This window comes from Tupaia chinensis, unplaced genomic scaffold (assembly GCF_000334495.1).
Source record: "Tupaia chinensis unplaced genomic scaffold, TupChi_1.0 Scaffold000251_1, whole genome shotgun sequence".
NCBI lineage: Eukaryota > Metazoa > Chordata > Mammalia > Scandentia > Tupaiidae > Tupaia > Tupaia belangeri.
Genome location: NW_006159731.1, coordinates 2,902,257 through 2,927,835, shown reverse-complemented (window position 1 = coordinate 2,927,835; position 25,579 = coordinate 2,902,257). Strand labels below are relative to the sequence as shown.

Here is a 25,579-nt window from a genome sequence, read left to right as displayed (position 1 = left end):
TAAGGTTCACGGGCACACACACACATGCCCAGTGTGTTCACGTACCCCGGAACATGAACCCGGTACCTTGCTATGTGACCTCAGTGTCACAGAGTGCTGTGTTTCCTCTAGGCCAGTAATTACTGCTTTTGGGGGGTTGGAGGGCGGTTGCCATAGGGCATGTGCACTCACCAGAGAAAGTTAGAGATCACTCCCCCTCGGGGAGGATGGCCCCACCACATTGCCTTCTCCTCCATTCTCCTCTCAGGACTGAGCACACATGCATTCTCTCCCAGCGTGATTTTCAACCTAACAGGTCCAGACTCAACTGTGTAGTCTGCCATGTGGGAGTCTACACCTTAACCATTGCACCACCTGCTGGCCAAGGAGTATATTTTTTGAACAACTAGCGGAGCCTCAGTCAATCCCAGCAGCCAAGATTCAGTCAATCACAGGCGGCCAAGCTCTCTGACCATGTTCAAGTCAGTCAAGCACTGAGCTGAGCTGTACCCACTGAGCTCCAAAAGCATAACTTCCATTTTCTGTTCATAAATGCTGCCTGCCCACGACTCAGAGTGAAGCTTCCTGAACCTTTCCTGGTTCTCAAAACTGCTGATTCACAAGTTGTTCTTTACTCCAACTTAAATTTAATTTGCCTACAGTTGCGGGGTTTTTAACATATTTTTGTTTTGTTTTTGTTTCATTCCTCCCATCTTGGGAAATTCTTATTCAATGAAAGAAAAAGAGAAAAGCAGTTGACTAAATGTTTCTCTCAGGAATATATCCTTTTGTAATGTTTCAAAATTGAGCTGTGGCATTTCTGTCACCTCACCTAGAGTCAAGGTCTCTCTCTCAGGTATTATCTTCAGTACTGATCCAGAAGATTCTGGGAGATCAAGTATTGAATGTTCTTCCCCAAAGGAACAGGCTGCCAAATCCCTGGTTTGACTTTGCTGCCATCTTGTGGTAATTGGGCTACTGGCAACAGGAACCTCCACTGACAGCCTCTTCCAAAAGTTGCTCTTAAAGTTAGAATATGTAGTATGAACTGAATCAAATACCTGTTTAACAATAAAGAGAGATGTTATTATAGTGGTCTAAATGCTGCAATGTAAAAATTCCCTAAAAGAGGAGTCAGCTCATCGCCTAGTGGCAAGGCAGCTGGATTCCACCTTGCCAACCACACAGTTCAAGTCCCAAACCTGGCACCTTTGAAAAGCCTGCTGGGCATGTGTGTGTGCTCCAGATCCCAACAGGATGGAGAAATGGAGGAGAAGGGATTGTGCTGCGACCACTCCACATAAGGGGTGCTTTCTCATTTTTCCTATCTCTCTGTCTGTCTCTCTCCGGAAAGCACATGTGCCCTATGGCAAATTAAGGAAAAAAAAAAAAAGTCCTTAGAGAATTAAAAATTACTCATCTAGTACAACAGAAATAAAATATATACGGTAGTGTCACTTCATAACAGTTACAATACATTCTGAGAAATGTGTCTTAGGTGATTTCGTTGTTATACAAGTATCATATACTGTAAGTTCACTAACCGAGACGGCACCACCTACTATGTGCATGGCCTGTTATCATCATAAGCAACCATAACATATGCATATGCCACCCATCATTAATATGTGTGAGTGTGCCTGTGTGTCACCAAAACACCATTACATACGTAGAATCTCTGCTCAAGGGCCTAGAGATTTACCAAAAAAATTTAAGGAGCAATTATATTTATGATTATTACATAGCAATGTAAAATATGATCTGTGAAATATATATACTAAAATAAATTATGTTTGCAAAAAAATCATACAACTTCCAATGTGGAAATTAACAGTAATTTTCTAGTCCAATCCCTCCATTTCACAAAGAAAACTGAGACCTGGAGGAAGTAAATGACTTGCTTAAAATCCGTCCATTCCCGCTGAGAACGCCAGGAATTTGGTATTTATAGATCCTACAATAGTGGATCATGTTGTGTAGCTATTAAATTGCTATGTGCTATTAAACTGCAAATGTAAGGAACCAGCAGGTAGCATGGTATTTAGGGCACTGGACTCCCACATAGCCAACTACGGTTCAAGTCCTGGACCTAGAGGCTTGAAAATCACACCAGGCAGGGTTGGCAGGTGATGCAGTGGATAAAGGCTCTGGATTCCCACATAGCCAACCATGGTTCGAGTCCTTGACCTGGTGGCTTGCTTTCTTGCTTTCCCTTTCTTTCTCTGTGTGTCTCTGTATGGTCAAACTAAAAAAATAATAATAACAAATGGAATTAAATAACTCTTAAAGAAAAAAAAGAAAATCACACCAGGCATGTATGCCCAAAATCCCAAGAGGAGAGTGGAGGAGAAACGACTGCAGCATGGCCATTCCCCCTGGGGAATGATTTCTCACTTTTCCTCTCTCTGTCTCTCTGACTCTCTCCAGTGAGCACACATGCCCTACAGAAAAAAAAAAAAAAATCTTAAAAATAAATATATATGGGACCAGCAGATGGTGTAATGGCTACATCATGCGTCATAGCTACACATGGCTGACCACAGTTCAAGTCCCGAACCTGGTGGCTTGAAACTCACTCTCTCTCACTCTGTCTCTCTCTGGTCAAATTGAAAAATAATAATAAATAATATAAAATATATAAATAAGTAAATATTTTAACTATTTTTTATTTGATTAGAGAGTGACAGAGTAAGAGAATGAGAGAGTAAAAGAGTGAGAGGGAGAGAGACAAAGTGAGAAAGCAAGGCTCCAGGTCCAGGACTCAAACCACAGTTGGCCATCTAGGAGTGTAACACCCTTAACCACCACTCCACCTGCCGGCTCACAGTAATTCTTTAGAAAATAAATAAATAAATGATATATACTAAGGAAATGTAACTCAAAGCCACAAAAAAATTACTTCATACCCACTAGGATGGCTATGATTTTAAAAATAAATTAATTAAAGAAGCTAACAAATGTTGGTGAGGATTTGGAGAGATGGGAAACTTATACATTGCAGTGGGAATGAAAAAGGATGTAGCCACTGTGAAGTTAGACAGTACATCAAAAAGTTAACTGTAGGCCCAGCCACAGTGGCATACACTGCTCAGGCACTGTGCTCTGTAGGCTGGGACCACATGGAAGACCAGAGTTCAATTCCCCATCAACCTGAAGGCCAGGCATCATGACACATGTCTGTGATTCCAGCTGGGAACCTGAGGCAGGAAGACTGTCACAGTGAGATGCTATCTATATATTTTTAATTTTTTTGAACACTTATTTATTTATTGTGATTTCCAAGTTGCCAAGTCCAGGACTGGAACCGTGGTTAGCTATGTAGGAATACAGTGCCCTAACCATCACGCCACCTGTTGACCCAACTCTATCTATATTTTTAAAAAGTTAAACCTAGAAGTACCATATGACCTAGCAACTTCATTCATAGCATATGTACTCCCACTCACACACATGTACACGCATGTTCATAGTAGATAGTCCATTCACCGTCACCCATTCATGATAGTCCAAATGGCCATCAACAGATGAATGGAAAAACAAATTGTGCAAAGGAATAGTGCTCAGGTGAAAAGACAAATGAAGCGCTGAACATGTTCCAAAGTGAATAAACCTTGGAAACATTCCACTAAGTGAAAGAAGTCAGATGCCCAAGTTTACATACTATATGATTCATTTGTATCAAATATCCAGAATAAGTAAATCCACAGAGACAGAAGACAGACTGGTGGTGGTGGTGGGGGGGGGTGGGCAGAAAGAGAAACTGTTGGATGGGTACGGAGTTCCCCTTTGGAGTGATGAAATATTTCGGAAGTAGATGCAGGTGGTAAGCGTGCAACAGTATGGATATAGTAGATGCTCTAAATTGTTCATTTCGAATTGTTAATCTTGTGTTACATAAATTTCACCTCAATGCGAAAATCTTTTTTTTTAACAAAAGGGTAAGAGTTAGAGAACATGAAAATGTCTACAATATATTGCCAGGTAGAAGACAGAAACTATAGTAAAGGTATTCTAATATGACCCCATTTCCTCTACACAAATGAAAGGTAGGAAGGGATTATGCCGGAAGGCTAAGGCGGTGAATATTGGTTTGGATTCCACTTTTAGGAGGATGGCCTACCCTGCTTTCAGTCCTTCCAGCTGGCAAGGCCTGCCTCTGTCTCCCCCACTGCTCTGTGTTTTCCTTTAGAAACTGCCCTGAGGACATCTTCCCAAGAAGCCGAAGTGAAGGCCCAGCCCTGGTGGCACAGCAGGTGGGGCACCGCTGCACACAGGAGGAGCCCCATGGAAGGCCCCGACTGGAATCCAGGAATCCAGTCCAACCTAGACACACCTGTAACCCTAGCTAACTGGGAGGCTGGAGAGAGAGGATCCCAGCATGTGAGACCCTGTCGAAAATCTCTTTCATTAAAAAAATACAGATCAGAAGCCTGAGGCCACAGCTCTTGTAAACAGGATTGTTTGGGGTCTTTTGTATGTTTGGTTTTTGTTTTTCGTCTTTTACCTTTTAGTCGTTCTGCCCTTGTTCTTGGTTTTTGAGTAGGAAAGGGAGGGCTGAAAAGAGGGAACGCTAGATCCCCAGAAATGCTAAGCAGGAATCTCAGACCCAGAAGCCCAGACTATCCGACAGTGGGAAGGGGAAGGGTGGAGCGGCCTGGGGTGAGAAGCACTGCCAACTCACTTGGTTACTCTCAGAGGAGGAGGACCAGAGTACCAGCTCCATGGCTGGAGAGGCCCTACCCAGCAGAGACTGAGGCATCTCTCAAAATGGACTACTCGGGTTTCAGCCCCAGCAAGAATAGCAGTCAGAGAAGCATACTGTCCCATTTTATAAATGAAATTAGAAATGTGTAAGTTTTCATGTCAACTTCCCTACTTTTCCAAGTTTCGGCTGATTCGAAATTTTCATGACACTGTGTAACTGAGCAGAGCATGCCCAGGGGCCACATTCAGGCTGCTCCACATTTCCAACCACAATAGCAGCCACAAAGTCTCGCCCTTGTAGGTGTCAAGACAGGAAGGAACCACTGTAGTGCACACTTATTTCTCAAACTTGTTGATTGTTTTAAGTTGAAAAGAAGGTTAAAATACTAAGGGATGGAAATAGGATTCAGAAAAAAGTCTGAGACAAAGACCAAAACCAGCAAAATTAAATTCAATAAGGATGCATGAAAAATCTTCCTATTAAGGATTTTCATTGCACGGGCCCCAGACGGGAGAGGACCGTGGAGTGGAGTGGAAAAGCCTGGCAGTGCGAGATCGCTACCACTAGGACATGAGTCAGCAGTGTGATGAAATCGCTTCGTTTTAAAAAGCAGGACAATTTTAGCAGCACACATTTTACAATGTTAGGGTTTTCTTGTTTTGTTTTGGTTTGGTTTTGGTTTTTTGGGGTTTTTTAAAGAATTATTTATTTAATTTTATTTATTCATTCATTTTATTTTTTTAATTTGACCAGAAAGACAGAGAGAGAGAGAAAGTGAGAAAGCAAGCCACCAGGTCCGAGACTCGAACCGTGGTCAGCCATGTGGGAGTCCAGCGCACTTATCCACCATGCCACCTGCTGGCCCCACAATGTTAGGTTTTTAAAATAGTGTCTAGAGCAGGAGCAAGTGAAACCCCATTGTCTCTGCCCAGACAAAAGTCATTTGAGAACCATGTCAGTCCCAGAACGGCTCTTTGAGAAGGGCGATGGCTAAGCCCAGATTCAAAATCTGAGTTTGTTGGAAGAAATGGACCACCGTGACAGGTCAGTGTAAACACATGAGAAGAGCAGCACCCAGCACAAGTGAGGGTCCTCCTCACTTGGAGAGAGGGACATCTAGTCTAGAAGACAACCTGGGCCAGCCAGTGGCGTGGTGGTTAAAGCAGCTGGTTCCCACATGACTGAATGCACAGTTCAACTCCTGGACCCAGCAGCTCGAAAAACACACCTGGTGCATGTGTGTGCATGCCCAAAATTTCAGGAGGAGAATGAAGAAGAAGGGACTGCAGCATGGCCATCCCTGTGGAGAGTGTTTTCTCACTGTTCCTCTCTCTCCAGGGAGCATGCATGCCATATAGAAAAAAAAATTTTTTTAAGAGGTTTTAGCTATAGGTGCATTCACCAAAAAGACAGAGAGACAGAGAGACAGAAAGTGAGAAATCACCTCCCAGGGGTGATCTCCTCTTGGGATCTTGGGCACGCATGCACACGTGCCTGGCATGAGTTTAAGCCACCAGGTACAGGACTCTAACCACAGTTGACTACATGAGAGTCCAGTAACATAGCCATTACACCAACTGCTGGTCCCTCATATAGCAAAATTTTAAAAAATGAAAAACAAGAGGCCAACACATGGTATAGTGGTTACATTGCTGGACTCACGCATGGTCAACCATGGTTCAAGTCCCAGACCTGGTGGCTTGAAATTCATGCCAGGACATGTGCATGTGTGCTCAAGATCACAGGAGGAGACTGAAGAAGGGACTGCAGCATGGCCATCTCCCTGGGGGGGTTACCTCTCACTTTTCCTCTACTGTCTCTGTGTCTCTTTCTTTCTTTCTCAAGTGAGCACAGGCACTCTAAGGCAAAAAGTCTCTTTAAAAAAAAAAAAAAAAAAAAAAAGACAGAAAGGAAAAAGAACTTCCAAAGGAAGTGTCTGCAAATATTTAAAGGAAAATGATTATAAAAATATTGCTCCCTACCCTATGACAAAACTAGGATAAGTAAATGGAAAGAGGCTATTTCTTCCCCCCCCCCACCCCCCAGTACAAAGAACTTTCAAAGGGGACCAGCAGGTGGCGTGGTGGTTAAGGTGCTGGACACTCCCACATGGCCAACCGCGGTTCAAGTACCGGACCTGGTGGCTTGCTTTCTCACTTTCCCCCTCTTTCTGTGTGTGTATCTCTCTCTGGTCAAATTAAAATAAATGAATGAATAAATAAAATTAAATAAATAATTGTTTTAAAAAAAAAAAGAACTTTCAAAGAAAATACCATTTCACATAATATTTTGAATATAAAATATAATTTTGTCAGTCCTTCCACTAGGGATATATGGTTCATAGTGGCCCAGATGAATATCTTTAATAGCTATGTATTTTAATGTACATTTTTAAATATTAAAAATTTTTCAGAGTTGATCATTTTTCCCATTATAAAAAAAATAACTCGAGGGTCAGCAGTTGGCATGGTGGTTAAAGCACTGAACTCCATATGGCTAACTCTGTGTGGTTCAAGTCCCAGATCTGGCAACTTGAAAATCATGCCAGGCACATGTGTATACGAGCCCAAAATCCCAGGAGGAGAAAGCATTGTGGTGTGACCATATCCCCTAGAGGGTGAGTTCTCATTTTCCCTCTCTCTCTCTGTCTCTGTCTCTCTCCACCAAGCACACACAGCCCTATAACAAAACTCTTTTAAATTTTTCGAGTAAAATAAGTGAGTATATTTAACTTTAAAATTCTGAGTAAATAATACACAGTATGTAGATATGCCAAAAATCACAAAGATGGCATGCAAATGACTACAGTTTAAGAACACTGCTGTGGGTTGTGCTATTTCATCTTCATGTTTTTAGACTTCTGTTCTAGGCTCTATCTCCTGCTGAGGAAATGCCTGCTGCATAGTTTTAAGTGACTCAAGTATTTATTAATAGAAAGGAAGAGGAAGATAAGAAAAAGAAGACAAAGAAGGGAAAAAGGATGAATGACCACATACTCCAAGCACATCGGTTGACTTCTTTACCTTTGTTTTGACACTAAATCGGGAGGAATTCAAAATGCATGAGCCAAAAAAATAAATAGAAAGAAATCTAGAGAGGTTAAAAATAAGGTCAGGAAGTAACAAAATGAGACAACTAAGAAAAGAGAAACAAATATATCTAGTGATAAATAACCTGACATCCAAATATTTGTTGGGTGGGAAAAACCTAGACAGGCCAGAAGAGTTGCTGGTGGTGCCTAAGTTTTGCTATAGCTTCGTGACAAAGACAAAAGTAACAGGCCCAGCCACAGGAGTGCACACTGGACATTGCTGCTTGGCAGGCTAAGGCCATGTGAGACGCCCAGGTTCGATTCCCGATCCATCCTAAAAGCCGCATGCAGTGGTGCATACAAGTAGTCCCTGCTACCTGGGAGGGTGAAGCAGGAGGATGGTGACACAGGGAGACCTGTGCAAAATGAATAAATAAATCTAAAATAAAAAACAACATATGTGTGCATATAATTATTATTTAATATTTCCAGAGAGGGAAAGTGAGAAAGCAAGCCTCCAAGTCTGGGACTTGAACCGCTGTCAGTCATGTGAGAGTCCAGCACCCTTAACCACCATGCCATCTACCAGCCTCCATATATTTTTATTTATTTTAAAAGACAAAAGTAACAGAGATAGTCCATTAGCTCTCAGGCTTATTTCTGCAAACGCCCTTCCTTGGACTCTAAGTATCTGTCCTTGCCAACTACTCCACCACCAGGCCAATGCAGCAGCACTCTGTGTTTATGTTCTTGATACTATTTGAAATTAGTGGTGAAGACCAAAATATTCATCTACTCTAACCTCTGATGCCTTTGCATTCTAGGGGGGACACAAGCAGAGACTGGGGGAACCATTTTCAGGTGGGCATTTTCCTGTACTCTCCATTGCCTTCTCCTGCCCCTGGGGCTCCAGAGCAGCTTTAGCATCCATCCCTGTCCTGCCATGTGACAAAGGCTCTCATCTCTCACTTGGCTTGCTGCTCTGCAGGCTTCCGGTGATCCCTTCTGAGTAACTCCAACACATGGGGACATGCTTTTCTGCGGTTACTCTCCACTCCCCCTTCTCTCGGGATCCTTCCTGTGATTTCTTACGAAACTCAAAGTCTGGGACTTGAACCGCTGTCAGTCATGTGAGAGTCCAGCACCCTTAACCACCATGCCATCTACCAGCCTCCATATATTTTTATTTATTTTAAAAGACAAAAGTAACAGAGATAGTCCATTAGCTCTCAGGCTTATTTCTGCAAACGCCCTTCCTTGGACTCTAAGTATCTGTCCTTGCCAACTACTCCACCACCAGGCCAATGCAGCAGCACTCTGTGTTTATGTTCTTGATACTATTTGAAATTAGTGGTGAAGACCAAAATATTCATCTACTCTAACCTCTGATGCCTTTGCATTCTAGGGGGGACACAAGCAGAGACTGGGGGAACCATTTTCAGGTGGGCATTTTCCTGTACTCTCCATTGCCTTCTCCTGCCCCTGGGGCTCCAGAGCAGCTTTAGCATCCATCCCTGTCCTGCCATGTGACAAAGGCTCTCATCTCTCACTTGGCTTGCTGCTCTGCAGGCTTCCGGTGATCCCTTCTGAGTAACTCCAACACATGGGGACATGCTTTTCTGCGGTTACTCTCCACTCCCCCTTCTCTCGGGATCCTTCCTGTGATTTCTTACGAAACTCAATGTCCTGGTGTATAAAACCCCTCACTAGAGCACCACAGCAATCTTGCCTACTGTGTTTTCTTCTAAGTCAACACGTTGTACCTCTTACAAAGAAATAATTCATGTACTTGGGATAATTTTGCCTGTGAAGTTTATGAAGTCCTAAACTTTATTCTTGGTGTTCCATTCGCTAACTCTGTGATGTTGGTCAGCACCATCCTATGGCAAAGTGTTCTTGTGAAGGAAATAATGTATATACTAAGGAGATTGTTTGTAGTGCAAAGCTCTCTAAAAACACCAAGCTGGCCCTGCCTCCGTGGCACAGCCAATCATGTTCCAGACTGTGGAGCTCCAGGCATATGCTGGCCACCATTCACGTCTCCAGCCTGGTCTCCCTGTAAAAACGTTGGGTACATACGTGCCCCGGATCCTGGTAGGCTGAAGGACTGGAGGAAGGGGATCACGGCATGACTCAGCCATGTGGAGGGTGCCTCTCTCCCTCTCGCTCTCCCACCTCTGTTTTCTCATGTGTACACACACACAAGCTCGATCACAAAAGGATAGTAAAAAATTGTAAGTGAGCCATTTATTTAGCATTTGCGTACTTGCTTCCTTAGAATTCTTGTTTCATATGTGTTATCTTCTCTCCAAAGCTGATTTTCAATTTGTGTGAGGCTGGCTCCTTCACTTGCACTCAACTCGTATCCTCTACAGCCTCAGAGCTGACTGGTTAACTGAGTCTATTCCTTTACCCCATTCTTGACCAGGTAGCTTCCCCTAGCCTTGAACTTCAACTCACTAATCTCTTCCCCTCCTTTAGGAAGCAGGGACCAGAAGAAAGGCAGGGTAGCCTCCTGAGCAGCCCCTGAAGCTCCACCCATCTGACAGTAGTAGGACAACACCCCCACAGGTTTTTCAGCTCATTCCATGTACCTTCTGGAACATTTTAACACCAATGGTCATGTCCAAGTGGACAAAGCACCATAGTTTAGAACCCGCTGTTTGTCTTAAAAGAGGCAAAGTCTAAGGTGAGTAAAGAAACCGTGGGTTTTAGGATATGCTGCTCTCAATTGCCTCTCCATACCTACTGCTAAAATCCATGACCTTTAGTGACAGCAAAGTTAGGCCTTCTGTAGCAGGCAACGGCCAACGGGGGAAATATAGATTAAAAAAGAAGCAATTAGATGATGTATCCAAGTAGAGGTGGATTTGTGGGTTTGGGGGTTTTTTTTGGTAAAATTACCATTTTCAACTGTTAAATTACTGCTTTGATATAGAGTTTAGTATTTTTCCTTCTATAAGTTACAGCCAATCATTGAATCATGAAATCATCTTCATGAGTCAGACAGGACCAGGCTGTTTTAAAAATGCAATAGATGGAGGACATCTCAGCTCAAAGGAGAAATATTGTTTCATGACATTTGCCAATTTTGTGTGCATACTCAGTTATGCTGTGAAATGCATTTATCTTCCTGGGAGTTATGATCAAAAATTTGAAAAGCACTGGTTTAAGGTTTGCTTTATAAAAGAGAGGGATTTCAATGCCTTCTTTTATTTTCAGTGGGGGGAGTTTTGTTATTTTTTAGTTTATTTCTTCCAAGAGCGAGGAGAGCTTGCTAGTCCAACAGGGTCGCAATGCCTCAATCCCATCCCCATTTTCCGCCAGCTTCATCTCACAGGTCCACATGGGCTCCGTGTACTCAGGCTAGTCTCTGAACACAAACCGGAAACCCTCCCATGTGGGCCAGCCTCCCATTTTACCACTGCACCACTGTCCAGTCCCACATTGTTGTTAATGTGCTTATTTTTACTGTATTCACCTGGCATTTGATTGCCTTAGCTAGATGAGCAAAGAAATAGCCTTTTCAGATAGTTCCTCTTTCCACTATAAATTTTTGAACTTGCATGGCATGTTTAACCCATAAGTCCAATTTCAAACTCCTCCAGGTCAGATATCACATTAATAGATCTCATTTCATCTACACCCTATTCCTGGCTATTACACCCAATCTCCTGCATCCAACTCATTGACCAGTAAAAGCACTGGATGCCTACCAGGGTATGGAGCATCTCGCAACTTCCAAGTTACAAGAGCACCATCTCCCGGTGAAATACTTTCTTTGTAGGGAGAGTGTTAAGCTACCAAAAAAGTCCTGCCGTTTCTAGCAAAAAAATACAATGATATCACAAATGCAGTGACAATCCACAGAGCCCCTAATTGCACTGGGGAAGGGTCTTTCTGTTCTGTTTCAGTGAAAGGGGCGAGACAGTCCTTCCTGGTTTCCCACTCAGCAAAGCGGGTTTCAAGTTTCAGCTCCTCCTTGAATTCCAGCCTGCTGAGACTTCCCTCTAGAATCATCCAAAATGGAGCCTCTTACAACTTATCCATTAAAATGTTCCGGGCCCAAAGCAAAGGTTTTTGCAGTTTTGTTGTCTATGGTTCTATGCACAGTGATGTTATTTCTTCTACAACTAAAATTTCTAAAACCGAAAATCAACAGCTTTTACGCCTTTGAGGTGAAGGATGCAAAAGGAAACATCGTTTCTCTGGAAAAGTTTAAAGGCAAAGTAAGTTCCATCTTCTGATTTTCTTTAATTTTTTTTTCATGTTTCTACTTATTCTTTTAACAGAATCTACTTTCTGTTGTTACATGGTTATAAGTTAGAACTTAGTCTTCAGAGTAATGTTATTAGGATGTACATCACTTGAGTTATTGGAGTTCTGATACTTTATAAACTTCAAATTTAATAAGTCTGATTATTTTACTTGTCTTCTTTAAAAATGCTTTAATTTTTGTGCTGGCAGTACTTTGTGCTTATAGTTGTTCATGTGAATTTGACATTAATTAAAATATTCTACAACAACCTTAAAAAGCGCTGTCAATAAACATAATATCTTTTACTTAAAAATGTATGTCCGTGTGTACCTAATGCTTTTTTAATGGCAGTAATAGTTCAGGGTCTTCATTCATGCATCTAGGTTATGGTTTTCAATAAAGTTGGGTATACCTAAAAACATATAATAACCCTCTCCCAGAGGTGACAGTCCCCCAAAATGGATTAGGATTATAACTACTTGCAGGATTTTTTTAAAAAATCTTTTTCTTCACTTTCCGGTTGGGTTTTTTTCTTTTTCCGGAGGTTGCACTAGTTGTAAACGTGGCTAGTGACTGCCAACTCACAGACAAAAATTACTTAGCCCTGAAGGAGCTGCACAAAGAGTTTGGACCATTCCACTTCAGCGTCTTGGCTTTCCCGTGCAATCAGTTTGGAGAATCGGAGCCCCGTTCCAGCAAGGAAGTAGAATCTTTTGCAAGAAAAAACTACGGAGTAACGTTTCCCATCTTCCACAAGATTAAGATTCTAGGATCTGAAGCAGAACCTGCGTTTAGATTTCTTGTTGGTAAATATCTACCTTGCCTCACCAGTATAATGTTTTACATTGCTTTTTACTTTTAAACAAATATGCCAGGATAATACTTTTCTATTTGATTTTTAAATATTTCATTGGGAAAGTTCTATAAAACTATCCAAGAGCCAGAATCATCTTTTGTAATTTTCTAGGAGTTACGCTTCCCTGAAATCAATGGTTTACATTCTTAGATAGCAAGAGAATTCTACTTCAGTGTGTTTTATTCCTTATGACCACCTTCCTAAAGTATTTACTTAAAGTGTAGCCATAGCTGTTTTCACAAAATATCTAAATATTACTGTCATTTAACTAGCTTTGGGGAGATGTCCCTCCCCATTATTAAAACTGTACATCTATTAAAAATACTGCTGAGCATTATCAATTAGACATATCTAATTAATTTTATGTGCTTTTCTTATGTGATATGCTATCCTCAAGGATAAATATTTCAGTTTGCCAGGGTTTTGCTAAAATTTTAAATATAACTTGGATTTTTTTTTAAGAATTATTCATTTTATTTAATTTTTCTAATGTTGCTATAGGACATGTGTGCTCACCAGACAGGGACAAAGGGAGAGAAAGAGAAAGGGAAAGTGAGAAATCAAGCCTCCAGGACTGGGACTAGAACTGCAGTTGGCCATGTGGGAGTCCACTGCCTCGACCACCATGCCACCTGCTAGTCTCATAACTTGGACTTTTTAGAAAACAGCACTTTTAGGCTGTCTCTACAATTAAGCTAGCTACGGAAATCTATTTAAAGACATTCCAAGGTCAGTTAGCAGAAAAGAAGTATTACATAATTACAGTGTAGACTTTGGCCTAAGACCATTTGGGTTCAAATCCCTGCTCTGTTGCTCTTGCTGTGTGATTTCAGGCACATGACTTAACTTCTCTGTGCCTATTTCCTCATTTGTAAAACAAAACTATCAATAGTACTTACCTTTTAAAATCGTTTGGAAGATTGTGTTAACAGTAAAAGTAAACCATACTTACACTTAGCTTATTCCATGACACACACTACTCTGAAAGATGTTCAACTTTCAAAATCTTCTCTTAACTCATTTATTTTCATGACATCCTCAGTCTTATCATTGTAGATCATTTGAATTGTGATAAAACTAGGACCACAGTCAGGCAATCAAGCTTCCAATCCAACAAACCAGATAATAATGATCTATGTATTAGAATGAAATCAGAATCTTATAGAAAGTTGTATTTAATTCCTAGAGAAATTCGATGTTATGCCCAACACCATGAATAGTAAGCATAATGAAGTCTTCATTCCTTTCATTTCTGGGGTACACTGAGGAAAGAAAAGCCAGAGCACAGACCCTAATCATTCCACAGTTACATTAGCCCAATAATTGGCACAATAGCTTGTAAGTTATTCCCCTTTACCACTAAAAAATCTTGAGACCCCACTTACCTATATAATCAAAAGGTAACAGTGATTTAGGGTTTCACTAAACTTAGGTGGGAAGTGTAACAGAACCTAGATATCAATAGCACAAGCTATAATAGGAAGCCGGAATATCAGTCCTGCCTCTACCACTCGCTAGCTACATGACCTTGAGTCTAGGCCTCCATTGTTCTCATCTGTCAAATGGGAAGTTTTTTACTTAAAAGTTTAAATTAAAAAAGATATTTATCTTTTTTTGAGAGAGATGTTTTTTGCTATAGGGCGCATATGCTCACCAGAGACACAGAGAGACAGAAAGTGAAAAATCACCCCCTGGGGGGTGGCAACACTGCAATCCCTTCTCCATTCTCCTCTTGGGATCTTGGGCACGCACACACATGTGCCTGGAGTGAGGTTTAAGCCACCAGCTCAAGGACTCGAACTGTGGTCAACTATGTTGGAGTCTAACGACACCATTACACTGTCTGCTGGTCCCAGGATATCACTTATCTTTACAAATGTCAAGAAACTAAAAGTTTTGAGCTGATGATAAAGTAAATTGTTGTTGTTTAAATTAACAAATTTAAAATAAACAACTTTATTTCGTGATTCCAGATTTTGAGTCATCAGAAAAGTCATCGTGTATATTGAAATCTGGTTACTCAAATCTTGAGTTTTGCTTTGTTTTATTTTGTTTTGTTGATGATATGACAATTCTAGAACCTGATTCTAAAGTTGGCACTTATGTAAATACTTTGAAACTTTGGCAAAGAGTAAAATTATGCTCATAAAAATATGTTCTGGGTCTTTTAGATTCATCAAAAACAGAACCAAGGTGGAATTTTTGGAAGTATCTGGTCAACCCTGAGGGTCAAGTTGTGAAGTTCTGGAGGCCAGAGGAGCCCATTGAAGTTATCAGGCCTGACATAGCAGATCTGGTTAGACAAATGATCTTAAAAAAGAAAGAAGATCTATGAAAATTATATTGAGCCATTCTCATGTAATAGTCTGAACAGAAATGTTTTCATGAAGTTTTGTTCTCATTGCAAGCACACTGACAATTAAATGTGGCACAGAAGGACAATTTTTTTATGTCATCATGTTAGTCAATGGTAATGAATGTTAAATGGTGGTGTTACCAAAGCAAAAATAATGACTAGCCAGAGAACCAAAATACATTAATCTGACCATACTGAAAAGTTCAGAATAGAGAGTCACCAACGTGCTTCAATATCCCACTGTTCAGCTGGACATTTTCTAGGATTATACCACTGTCTGGATTTGAGAACATCGTGTGTAACTGAAGTTTTTAGAGCAACTAACTGTAAATGGCTATGTTGATGTAATAAAAACAAATGCTGAAATTGTAAAATATGTGTACATAGATTCAAATAATTAGATATTTGTTCTGTGTACAGGATTCTGTTTGGTTTGTTGTTGGGTTTTTGTTGGTTTTTTTTTTTTTTTTTTTTTTTTTTTTTTTTTTTTTTTTTTTAGGTTTTTGCCACAGGGCGTGTGTGCTTGCCAGACAAAGTGAGAGACAGACAGAGAGAGAGAAAGCAAGAAATCGCCCCCCAGGGGGGATGGCTAAGCCGCAATCCCTTCTTCTCCATTCTCCTCTCGGGATCTTGGGCACGTGCACGTGCCCGGCATGAGTTTTAGGCCACTGGGTCTGGGACTCGAACCACGGTCAACTACATGGGAGTCTGGCAACATAGCCATTACGCTAACTGCTGGTCCCTGTTTTTTTTTGTTTTGTTTTTAAGAGAGATTTTTGTTATAGGCTGAGTGTGCTCGCTGGACAGACGAGGGATACAGAAAGTGAGAAATCACCCCCCAGGGGATGGTCACACTGCAACTCCTTCTCCATTCTCTTGGGACTTTGGGCATGCATGCACACATACCTGGCGTGAGATTCAAGCTTCCGGGTCTGTGACTCAGACCTCAGTCAGCCATGTGGAAGTCCAGCAACGTAACCATTACATCATCTGCTTGTCCTTCATTGATTTTTAACATACAGATTCCTAGTGTTTTCTATTCTGTCTAGCCAAATAGTCATTTATAAGGACTTACTATAACTTTTGAATAACTCTTCATCATTTTCAATATTTCTCTCATTTTCTTTTAAATTGATAGCAGGCACAGTAGCTTACCAGAGGAAAACCAGAAAAATGGTGAGGGAGAGGGAAAAGCACTCCCCAATAAGGCATGGCCCCTTCTACATTTCTCCATCCTGTGCCTGACATGTTTTCAAGTCACTGGAGCTGGGATTCAAACCACAGTCAGCCAAGTGGGATCCAACTCCTTTAACCACTAGGCTATAGGGCTGGCCTATCTCCCCATTATTTTCTAAAAATCAACTCAGATTTTATAAATAGAATATTAACAGACGAGATGGATTTTTTTTTTAATTTGCAAAAGAGCACATACACTCTCCAGAGAGAGCGAGCAAGGGAAAGTGAGAAAATATACCCCATCATGGGGAATGCCCATACTGTAATTCCTTCTCTGTTTCTCCTTTCGGGATTTTGAACACAACACACACACGTACACATGCCCAATGTGTTTTCAGGCCACGGTCCAGGACTCAAACCGGCATAGTCAGCTCTGTGAGACCTAGCCTCCTCAATCACCTGCCACCAGCTGGCCCTGAGGCAATATGTTTTTATTGAAAATCCCAAGTTTAAAGAAGAGATCATGAAAATGATCATTTAGCTTGAATACGTATAAGCTGATTTGGGTTACTATAATAATATATTCAGACTAGACTAGCCACTTTGAAAGAATGTAATGCTGCATCATTTTCAAAGCTGAAACAGTGAAAATCAACTATAAATTATCAAAATGTTAATGTGGAAAGAACCAAAAAAAAAGGGGGATTGCAATCACAAAAGGGATAAAATGTAGATCAGCAACCTCTGCACCGTGGCAGTCACAATACGCTTCCCCCAAAGTCTAAACCTTCACACTCTGGCAGCCTTACCATTACTGGGTAACAAAGCAAACTGCCAGGTTGGAGGAGGTTGATTATTGCCTCATGAAATCTGTATTGATTGCATAAAAGAATTAAATGGGAGTCCAGCCACAGTGGCACAGTCCTAACATAGTCCCCTGTGACTCAGGGGAAGGCCAGGGGTTCAGATCCTGGGCCACCCTAAACACACCAGGCAGCCTGTGGGCAGCACGTGTGATCCTGGTTGCCTAAGTAGCTGGAGGCGGGGGATGGGGGGAGATGACCTGGTGGGACGCCCTCGAAGTACTACATACACCCACTTTGGATCCTATGAGCTCAACCAGTACTGTTGCACTATTTTTTGTTACAGGGCACATGCACTTGCCAGAGAGACAGAAAGTGAGAAATCACCCCCCAGGAGAGATGGACATGCACTAATCCCTTCTCCTCCATTCTCTTCTTGGGATTCTGTGCGCACATGTACAAGTGCCCAGCATGAGTTTTAAGCCACCAGGTCTGGGACTTGAACCACGGTCAACTATATGGGAGCCCAGTGACATAATCATGATGTAATCTGCTTGTCCCCTACTGGGGTGTTTTTATGTGCTCACAGTAGGAGTTTGAGCAGAACTGCATATGCCAATACCACACAAGCCAACATGACTCTCCACTGCCAGGGTGGTGACAGAGCTGCAATGAGGGTGGACCAGGTTGCCCCCGTGCATGCCATTCAGATGTCCATCCTGCCTTAAGTTAGTAGTTCTCTCCAAAGCCTAATAAAGTTTCTTTGCTTATATACCTCATTCTGGTATCCTTATTCAACCTGAGTTTCTACTATTGTCAGTGTTTGATTCTCTCCCCCTTGCCCTTTCATAAGCAGAGCAGGTGAGTGGGGATATGGAAGTGTGTCTTATGTATTGCCTCCAGAGAAATGCATGTCCATCCACAACAACTAAGCTGTGTGCTGAGGGAGTGGAGCCAGTTGCCATCTGCCGAACCCCGTAACTCAAATGTCTCACGTGAACACCACCAAACTCACACTGAGAAAAAGTGACATATTTTGGAGTTGACAAGTCCTTTCTGAATCTTGTCTCGGCCTCAGAAACTCTGGGACATACACTGCTACAGGATGCCGAAACTACAGAATATAACTGAAAAATATAAGGCATCAAATAAAAGGGTATTCAGCTTTTGTCCTCATGACAATGGAAAGGGCCGAAAAAAATGCATTTCTTCAAGGAATGATTTATTTAATTTTATTTATTATTATTTTCCATTTGCTATAGGGCATGTGCACTCAAGCCACCAGGTCCAGGACTCAAACCATAGTCAGCCATGTGGGAATCCAGTGCCTTAACCACCATGCCACCTGCTGGCCCATAAAATGCATTTTAATTGTGGTAAATATAAACAGTTTGTTGACTTGAAGTTTGTTTTGGTTTGTTTTGTTTGGGAGTGGAAAAGGAATACTTCGTACTAACTTCTAATCATCATTTCATGATACATGTAACAACAGAGTGTTGGGAATGGAAATAAATATGAATTTTTCTGAAATATATTCTGAAGTTATTTCACTTTTGAAAATGTTTAATAATGATAGTGCATATCGTATAGCATGTATCCATGTGCTGCTGCAGTTTGCGTGTCCCCCAGAGTTCATGTGTTGGAAACTTAATCCCCAAAACAACAGTGTAGAGGTGGGAACTGAACCAGAAGAAAGCCCTAATGGACTACTGTCACTGTCACTGTTGCAGATGTGGACTCATTATCTTTTTTTTTTTTTTTTAAAGAGGTTTTTGCTATAGGGTGCATGCGCTCGCTAGAGAGACAGAGAGATAGAAAACAAGAAATCACCCCTTGGGGGTGATGGCCACGCCGCAATCCCTTCTCCTCCATTCTCCTCTCGGGATCTTGGGCATGCATGCACATATGCCCAGCCTAAGTTTAAGCCACTGGGTCCAGGACTCGAACCATAGTCAACTACTTTGGAGTTCAGTGACATAGCCATTATGCTATCTGCTGGTCCCTGGGCTCATTATCTTGAGAACGGATTTGATACAAAAGCAAGTCTGGCCTTCTCTTCCTCTCTCTTTGCCCTTCCATCATGGGATGATACAGCCAAAAGGGCCTCACCAGAGGCCAGCCTCTACATCTGAGACTTCCCAGATGCCAGAACCATGAACTAATCATTTTTTCGCATTATAAATTTCCTGGTCTATGAAATTCTGTTAAATAAGCACAAAAGGGACTAAAACATGTACATATACATCATTCTTTTTTAATTACTGTATTTAACTTTATTTATTCATTTTACTTATGTTAATTTGACCAGAGAAGGGCAAAGAGAAAGGGAGAGAGAGGGAGGGAGAGAGAAGGAAGGAGAGAGAGAAAGAAAGTTAGAAAGCAAGATGCCAGGTCTAGGACTCGAACCATGGTTGATCATGTGGGAATCCAGTATCCTTAACCACCACACCACCTGCCAGCCCCCAAATACATAATTCTTAATCATTTTAACATACATAGTATATTAAAGTGTTGATTGATGAACGTTTAACAACAGGCTTTCTGGATGAGGAATCCTGATTTGCAGCATCTGCCTACCTCAGTGATATAAATTCTCCCACATGGCCAATTTTAATACCAATGGTTTAATTTCTAAAAATTTAACAAGTGTTCTCAGAAACCCATACAAGCTGGCTCCAGCACATCAAACATCTTAAAAATTAGACTTGGTCAAGGCATCATAGGCTCTCTGAAGAGAACAATCTAGAGTAAAAACCTATCATATATTCTCTTTATTTTCATTATGTACTATTTTAGCAGATTATGTAAAAATGTGGATGTATATGCAGTTTCTGAATAAAGAAAAGCTGCTAACACTGTACTGCCTGATCACACTAAAATTTAATGACCTAGACCCAGCCAGGGTGGCACAAGCAGTAGGGGACTGCTTTGCAATACTGGAGCCATATGGGAGGACCCAGGTTTGGATCCCAGGTCAACCTGAACATGCCTGGTGCATCCGCAGGGACACCCATGAACCTGGCTGACTGGAAGGCTGGGGGTAGATGATGGTATGGTGAGATGCTGTTTCTCTCTCTCTCTCTCCTGTCTCATGGAGGAAAGAAACTTCTTTAAAAATCTAATGATCTAGGGAACCAGCAGTTAGTGTAATGGCTATGTCGCTGGACTCCCCCGTTGTCGACTGCGGTTCGCATCCCGGACCCGGTGGCTTAAAACTCACGCCAGCCATGTGTGCGTGCGTGCCCAAGATCCGTAGAGGAGAATGGAGGAGAAGGGATTGTGGCATGACCATCCCCCCTGGGGGGTGATTTCTCGCTTTCTGTCTCTATGTCTCTGTCTGTCTGGCGAGCGCAGGCGCCCCATAGCGAAAACCTCTCCAAAAAAAAAAAAAAATCTAATGATCTAGGGCCAGTAGACGACATAGCAGTAACTTCACTGGACTCCCACATGACTGAGTGGTTCAAGTCCTGGACCAGGTGGCTTTAAAATCATGCCAGGTACTTACATGTGTGCCCGAGATCCCAGGAGGAGAATGGAGGACAAGGGATTTCAGAGTGGCCATCCTCCCTGGATAGTGGTAGCGAGGTGATTTCTCACTTTCCCTCTGTCTTTGTCTCTGTCTCTCTCTAGTGAGCACACGTGCGGTAAGGCAAAATACCTCTTAAAATAAAAAAATCTAATGATCTAACTGGATAGTCTGAAATAATCTAAAGTAAGAAAATACTCCAGTAAAAGAAAGGAAGGAAAGGAAGACAAAACCCAAGAAGAAAAACAAAACATTTATTTCTCTGTATCTTCTTTAAAAACATTAACTGGGCTTCAAAAGACTGACTTGCATTAGCTGAAGCCTTGCGCGCTTCCTATACAAATTATCATGTTACTCCATGGTGTGCCTTTGAAATGAGAATGACGTGTGTGGGGGGAGTGAGCTGACATGGGCTCATGTATTCAGTCCTCAACTAGATTTCATCTTACCCATGCAGTAATAAATGCCAGTAACTGCTATGCCTGGAAGCCAGTCCACCACACTGCTTCCTACTCTCCCCTTCCCCTTCTGCCTGAATGTTAAGGCCACACCTTGTGGAGTCACGCATTCTCTTCTGGGGGGAATAAAGAGCAGAGAGCAAGTAGAGATGTGGTGGGGCCGTTCAGAGGCAGCGGTGGCCAAAAGGTTACATCTCAGCCTCAGTCAACAGCCCAGGCTGCGCCGAGAGGGAACACGGGGGTGGGGGGGTACAACCAGTAGAGCCTCCCTCCTCCTCTTTTTTTCATCTCTTTCCCCTCAGTTTGTCCCTTGGCTTCTCAGTGTATATCCCTCTCTTTTCCGCTTCATTTCTTCTACTTTATTTTCCTACTCATTGATCTCTTTACCTTGTGGGGAGGAGAGGAGGTGTTCACTCTGGTTTTTAGAACTTTTAAAAATCTTTTTTGAAACTATTTATTCGGAATAAAAGCTCATGTGCATGTATGAGTGAGAGGGAGGGAGAGAGAGAGAAGCACCTCCACAGGACTCCATCATGTCACAAGTCCCTTCCTCCAGTCCTCCAGCCCACCAGGGCCCTGCAGTTGATCTGTTTTCAGGCTGGCCAAGCAGGGAACTCAAACCATGGTCAACATGAGGCTTCAAGCTCCAATGTCTAACAGCTACCAACTTTGCCACAGAGGCTGGGCCCTTTTAATTTTTACTTCATCTCATTCCTTCCCTCCTTTCTCATGCTCATAATATAGAACTAAAGAAGAGCTTTAATTTTTTATCCTGTTTATTGAGAATTAATGTTGGCATTTTATGTCTTACACTTTAATTTGAAAAAAATAAAACACAAAGGCCAAGCCTTCTAAATTCTGTAGATTTTATTTTTATCCACAGGTTAATGAACCTCTGTAAGAAATAAATGTTGAGGCTTAACCATGAAAGAAATGCAAGGTGAAAACAATGTTTGCAAGGAAAGGATACTGAAACACAAAGACCCTGAAAATGCAATCGTATTGGGCGAAAAAAAAAAAAAAAAAGAGGATATTGGAAAGAAAATGTAAAAGACTCGAATTACAGGTAAATGTTTAACCAGCGTTCTAGAAGTATGTTTAAATAAGGTAAGCATAAAAAATATGTTATCAATAACTTATAGTCCAATACAGTAGAGAGTATGATAAATTTCTCACATCTCTTTTACGGTGTAACTAACTGAGCAGACCACCACAGTCATTCCCACTAACTTACTCCAAATGTTCCCACGATACATTTATTTGTCAGAACCCAGAGTATGTCTGACACTGCTCCGTGATCAAAACGGCCTCCAAGGGAATGAGAAAAGATTTAAAATCATATTGTATGGTCAGTTCTCCCCATGTCACAAACTAGATCTCATGTTCTGCTCCCAACCTTTTATTTTATGAACCTGCAGTTTCACAGAAAATGATGAATTTGAAGCAAATCTTCCAAACAATTCAACCCAACCCCCCCCCCAAAAAAAACACATTTCTTGATTTTTTTAAAAATGAAAATGTTTTAGTTGACTGACTCACCTAGAAAATTACCTCAATTTTCTCTTCAGCTGTCATGGTTATAGAGGCCTACTCTAATGCTATATTTAAAAACTGCGAGCCCAGAAAGAATATGAAAGACTCAGTCAAAAATTTAGGGAAACAATTGAGGATTTCCATTCAAGTTGTCATTATATTCTCTTACATTTAAAAAACAAATATATAGTTTCATAAATACTTTACTACTGTCTGCACAAGACTCAACAATTACTTGAAAAGTCTTAAATAATTATTCTTTACTAACATAAAGCTGCAAATTGTTTCATAATTGAGTAACAGGATAGTAATACTAACTTACAGCAAATAGTACCCTACCTCACAGCAAAAGGTATACACATTAATTACAGATTTAACCCCACTCTGATGTTCATTGTATATGCAATAAGGTAGCAGATGCATGTTAGCTGATGCCATTCACATATTCAACCAGCTAACAATACACTGCCAACCTATCACACACAGGTAACCAACGCACTTCACTAACAGAAGAATTCACCCAGAAGCAAGTGGCAGAGTAGTCGTGGCTGCTGACTGGACCCAAAGCAGCCAGCTAACAACACACTGCCTACCTGATTCAGGTCACTGCTGCTTCTCATGGCCAGAGAAGTCACTGAGGTTACATTTGTAATGAGAAACACAGTGGCAGAACTTCCACCTTAACAGACACATTAGAGAAAAGTTACAGAGAAAACTTATTCTCTAAAACTATTAGGAGAAATAAAATTAATAATTGTTTTAATCTAGTCAAAAACATAAAAGTTGAAAAAAAAGAAAACTTTAAAAATAAAAAGCTTTCAGGGGGCCAGCAGGTGGCATGGTTGTTAAAGGCACTGGACTTTCATAAGTTCGACCGTGGTTCAAGTCCCAGACCTGGTAGCTTGCTTTCTCACATTCCTTCTCTCTCTTTCTCTGTCTCTCTGATCAAACTGGAAAATAATAATAATAATAAAAATAAAGTTAAATAAAATAATTTTTTAAAAAATTTCATGATATTTACACTTAGCTTTTCCAAATGAAAATCTTGAATGAAGGCATACTATCAAAAGATCAGCTACATAACCTGGATGAAGCAAAACTGCAGCAATGTATGGGGGGGGGGAATCCATATTAAAGTACATAAGCAAGTTATGCCTTAACGGTCACTTGTTTTCCTCTATTATGAATGACATTACTGATCACTTTTGGAAAGTGCAAGTTACATAAGCTCAGTGTAGGGTGTTGCCACTGGAATATAGGAAAACCTGTAGAAGATCTAGAAAAACCCATTAAAATGGTGATGAATTTGAAACTATGATCTATGAGAAGAGGTTAAATGAAGTAAGGTGAGCTGTTTAGCCTAAGAAGAGCATAGTAAGGGTGATACTGAAAGACTTCAAGCTTTTGAACGTTGTTTATGTAGAAAAAAATAAGAAAAAAATCATTTAAATTTGTTTTATTGGATTGCAAGAGAAACTAAAGACCTTCAGGTTCACTCCTTTTTTTCTTTTTTTTTTAAAGAATTATTTGGTTTATTAGTATTATTTTTATTTTGACCAGAGAGAGACAGAGAGGGAGAGAGAAAAAGTGAGAAAGCAAGCTGCCAGGTCTGAGACTCGAACCGTGGGTAACCGTAAGGGAATCCAGCACCTTAACCACTACACCACCTGCTGGCCCCCAGGTTCTTTCTTTCAAGGAGAAAAAGTGGGTCAACTTTGATGTTAGATGGACTTTTAAGTTGCCAACCTAAGAGCCCCTGGTCAAGCCATGTCTCTTCATCGTCTGTCCACAAGATGGCTCTATTTCCATTTCTTTAGGGAGCGCGCTTCTGAATGCAACAGAGGGCAGTGTAACTAGCAACTGTTAAAATGGAATTACAACAGCCAGCTAGCATTGCACTGCCAACCTGACACATCCAAGCTTTGGCCTTCGTTGTTGAGGCAAAACTCCAGCACACCATGCAGATACAAATGATCACATTATTTGTCAGGGATCTTCAGTTTTCTCTCTCTCTCTTTTTTTTTAAGTATTTAATTGTGTAGAAAATGTACTTAATAATAGAAATAGACTTTAATTCTCATATTTTCAAACCAGCTCATACCTCCTGCGAACACCTTTAGCAAAAACGGGTTTGTTCGAGATTAGGTAGAATTAAGATACAAAAGGAAGACAAGCGCTGGACACTCACCGTGGGGGAGCCTTGACCTCTCTTCTGCTTCATGTCTTTGGCGAGTACCCGCATGACATTCTCCTTTGGAAACATGCATAACACATTGAGAGAGAGACTATTTACTAACAGCATAGTGATAGGTGGAAAATTGTTCTAGATCCTGAGCTTGTCCGACCACATTCACTTTTTCTAAGTAACTAGGCATCTCCAGGATATAATAACACAACTCAAAATTAAAACCAGGGTGTCGCGTTCTGCACTGCCTGTCGGCCCTAAACAGATGTTACAAACGGCGCCTCCCTCGAGAAGCCCCTAGAAGGAGTCGGGGCGAAGAAAGAAAGGGGCTGACTCACCCACAGCATCTGCTCCTCGGTGCGGACCCTCCGCGGGGCGGCGCGCTCCAGCTTCCACTCCATCTCGGGCTGACTGCCCGCCTGGAGTCTGTTCCCCGCCGGCCTCTGCTTGCCCCCGCAGGCCTCAGCCACTCCCGACGCGGGACCGTCAAACCCCTGGAGACTGGTCCCGCAGGACTTCCCCACTTCGCCCCCGCGCCCCACTCCCCACCTCCTCCCAGCGCTCCCGGAGAGCGTTCCCCAGGGTAGCGTTTAAAAGGCCAGCTGAGCGGCGGTTAGAGCGGGAATCCTCCTCCGTGGCTCCTCATTGGCCGGCGCCGGAGTGACGTCAGAGCCTGGGAGGGATTCCCCAGCCCGCGCCGCGCCGCGGCCCCG

The 25,579-nt window shown here is 41.7% G+C and overlaps 2 protein-coding genes across 5 annotated transcripts in view; one reads left to right on the top strand and one right to left on the bottom strand.

Annotated features, from left to right (window-relative positions):
• Positions 1-25,285, bottom strand: part of CDC20B (cell division cycle 20B) — a 65,706-nt gene extending 40,421 nt beyond the window's left edge. For all 3 annotated transcript variants that reach the window (XM_006149005.2, XM_006149006.2, XM_006149007.2), the window contains exons 1-3: positions 25,205-25,285; positions 24,870-24,932; positions 812-1,040 (exon numbers count right to left, since the gene is read on the bottom strand). In XM_006149005.2, the coding sequence (XP_006149067.1) occupies positions 812-1,040; positions 24,870-24,932; positions 25,205-25,267 (355 nt within the window). In that variant the 5' untranslated portion in view covers positions 25,268-25,285. The remainder of the gene's footprint in view (positions 1-811; positions 1,041-24,869; positions 24,933-25,204) is intronic.
• Positions 11,489-15,569, top strand: GPX8 (glutathione peroxidase 8 (putative)). Of its 2 annotated transcripts, XM_006149004.3 has the most exons (3): positions 11,509-11,944; positions 12,518-12,779; positions 15,001-15,569. In XM_006149004.3, the coding sequence occupies exons 1-3, from the start codon at positions 11,741-11,743 to the stop codon at positions 15,162-15,164; spliced, it is 630 nt and encodes a 209-aa protein (XP_006149066.1). In that variant the 5' UTR covers positions 11,509-11,740; the 3' UTR covers positions 15,165-15,569. The 2 variants fall into 2 exon arrangements, with proteins under 2 accessions (XP_014443486.1, XP_006149066.1); XM_014588000.2 differs by lacking the exon at positions 12,518-12,779 and having other exon boundaries at positions 11,489-11,944; positions 15,001-15,173.
• Positions 25,286-25,579: the final 294 nt, after the last annotated feature.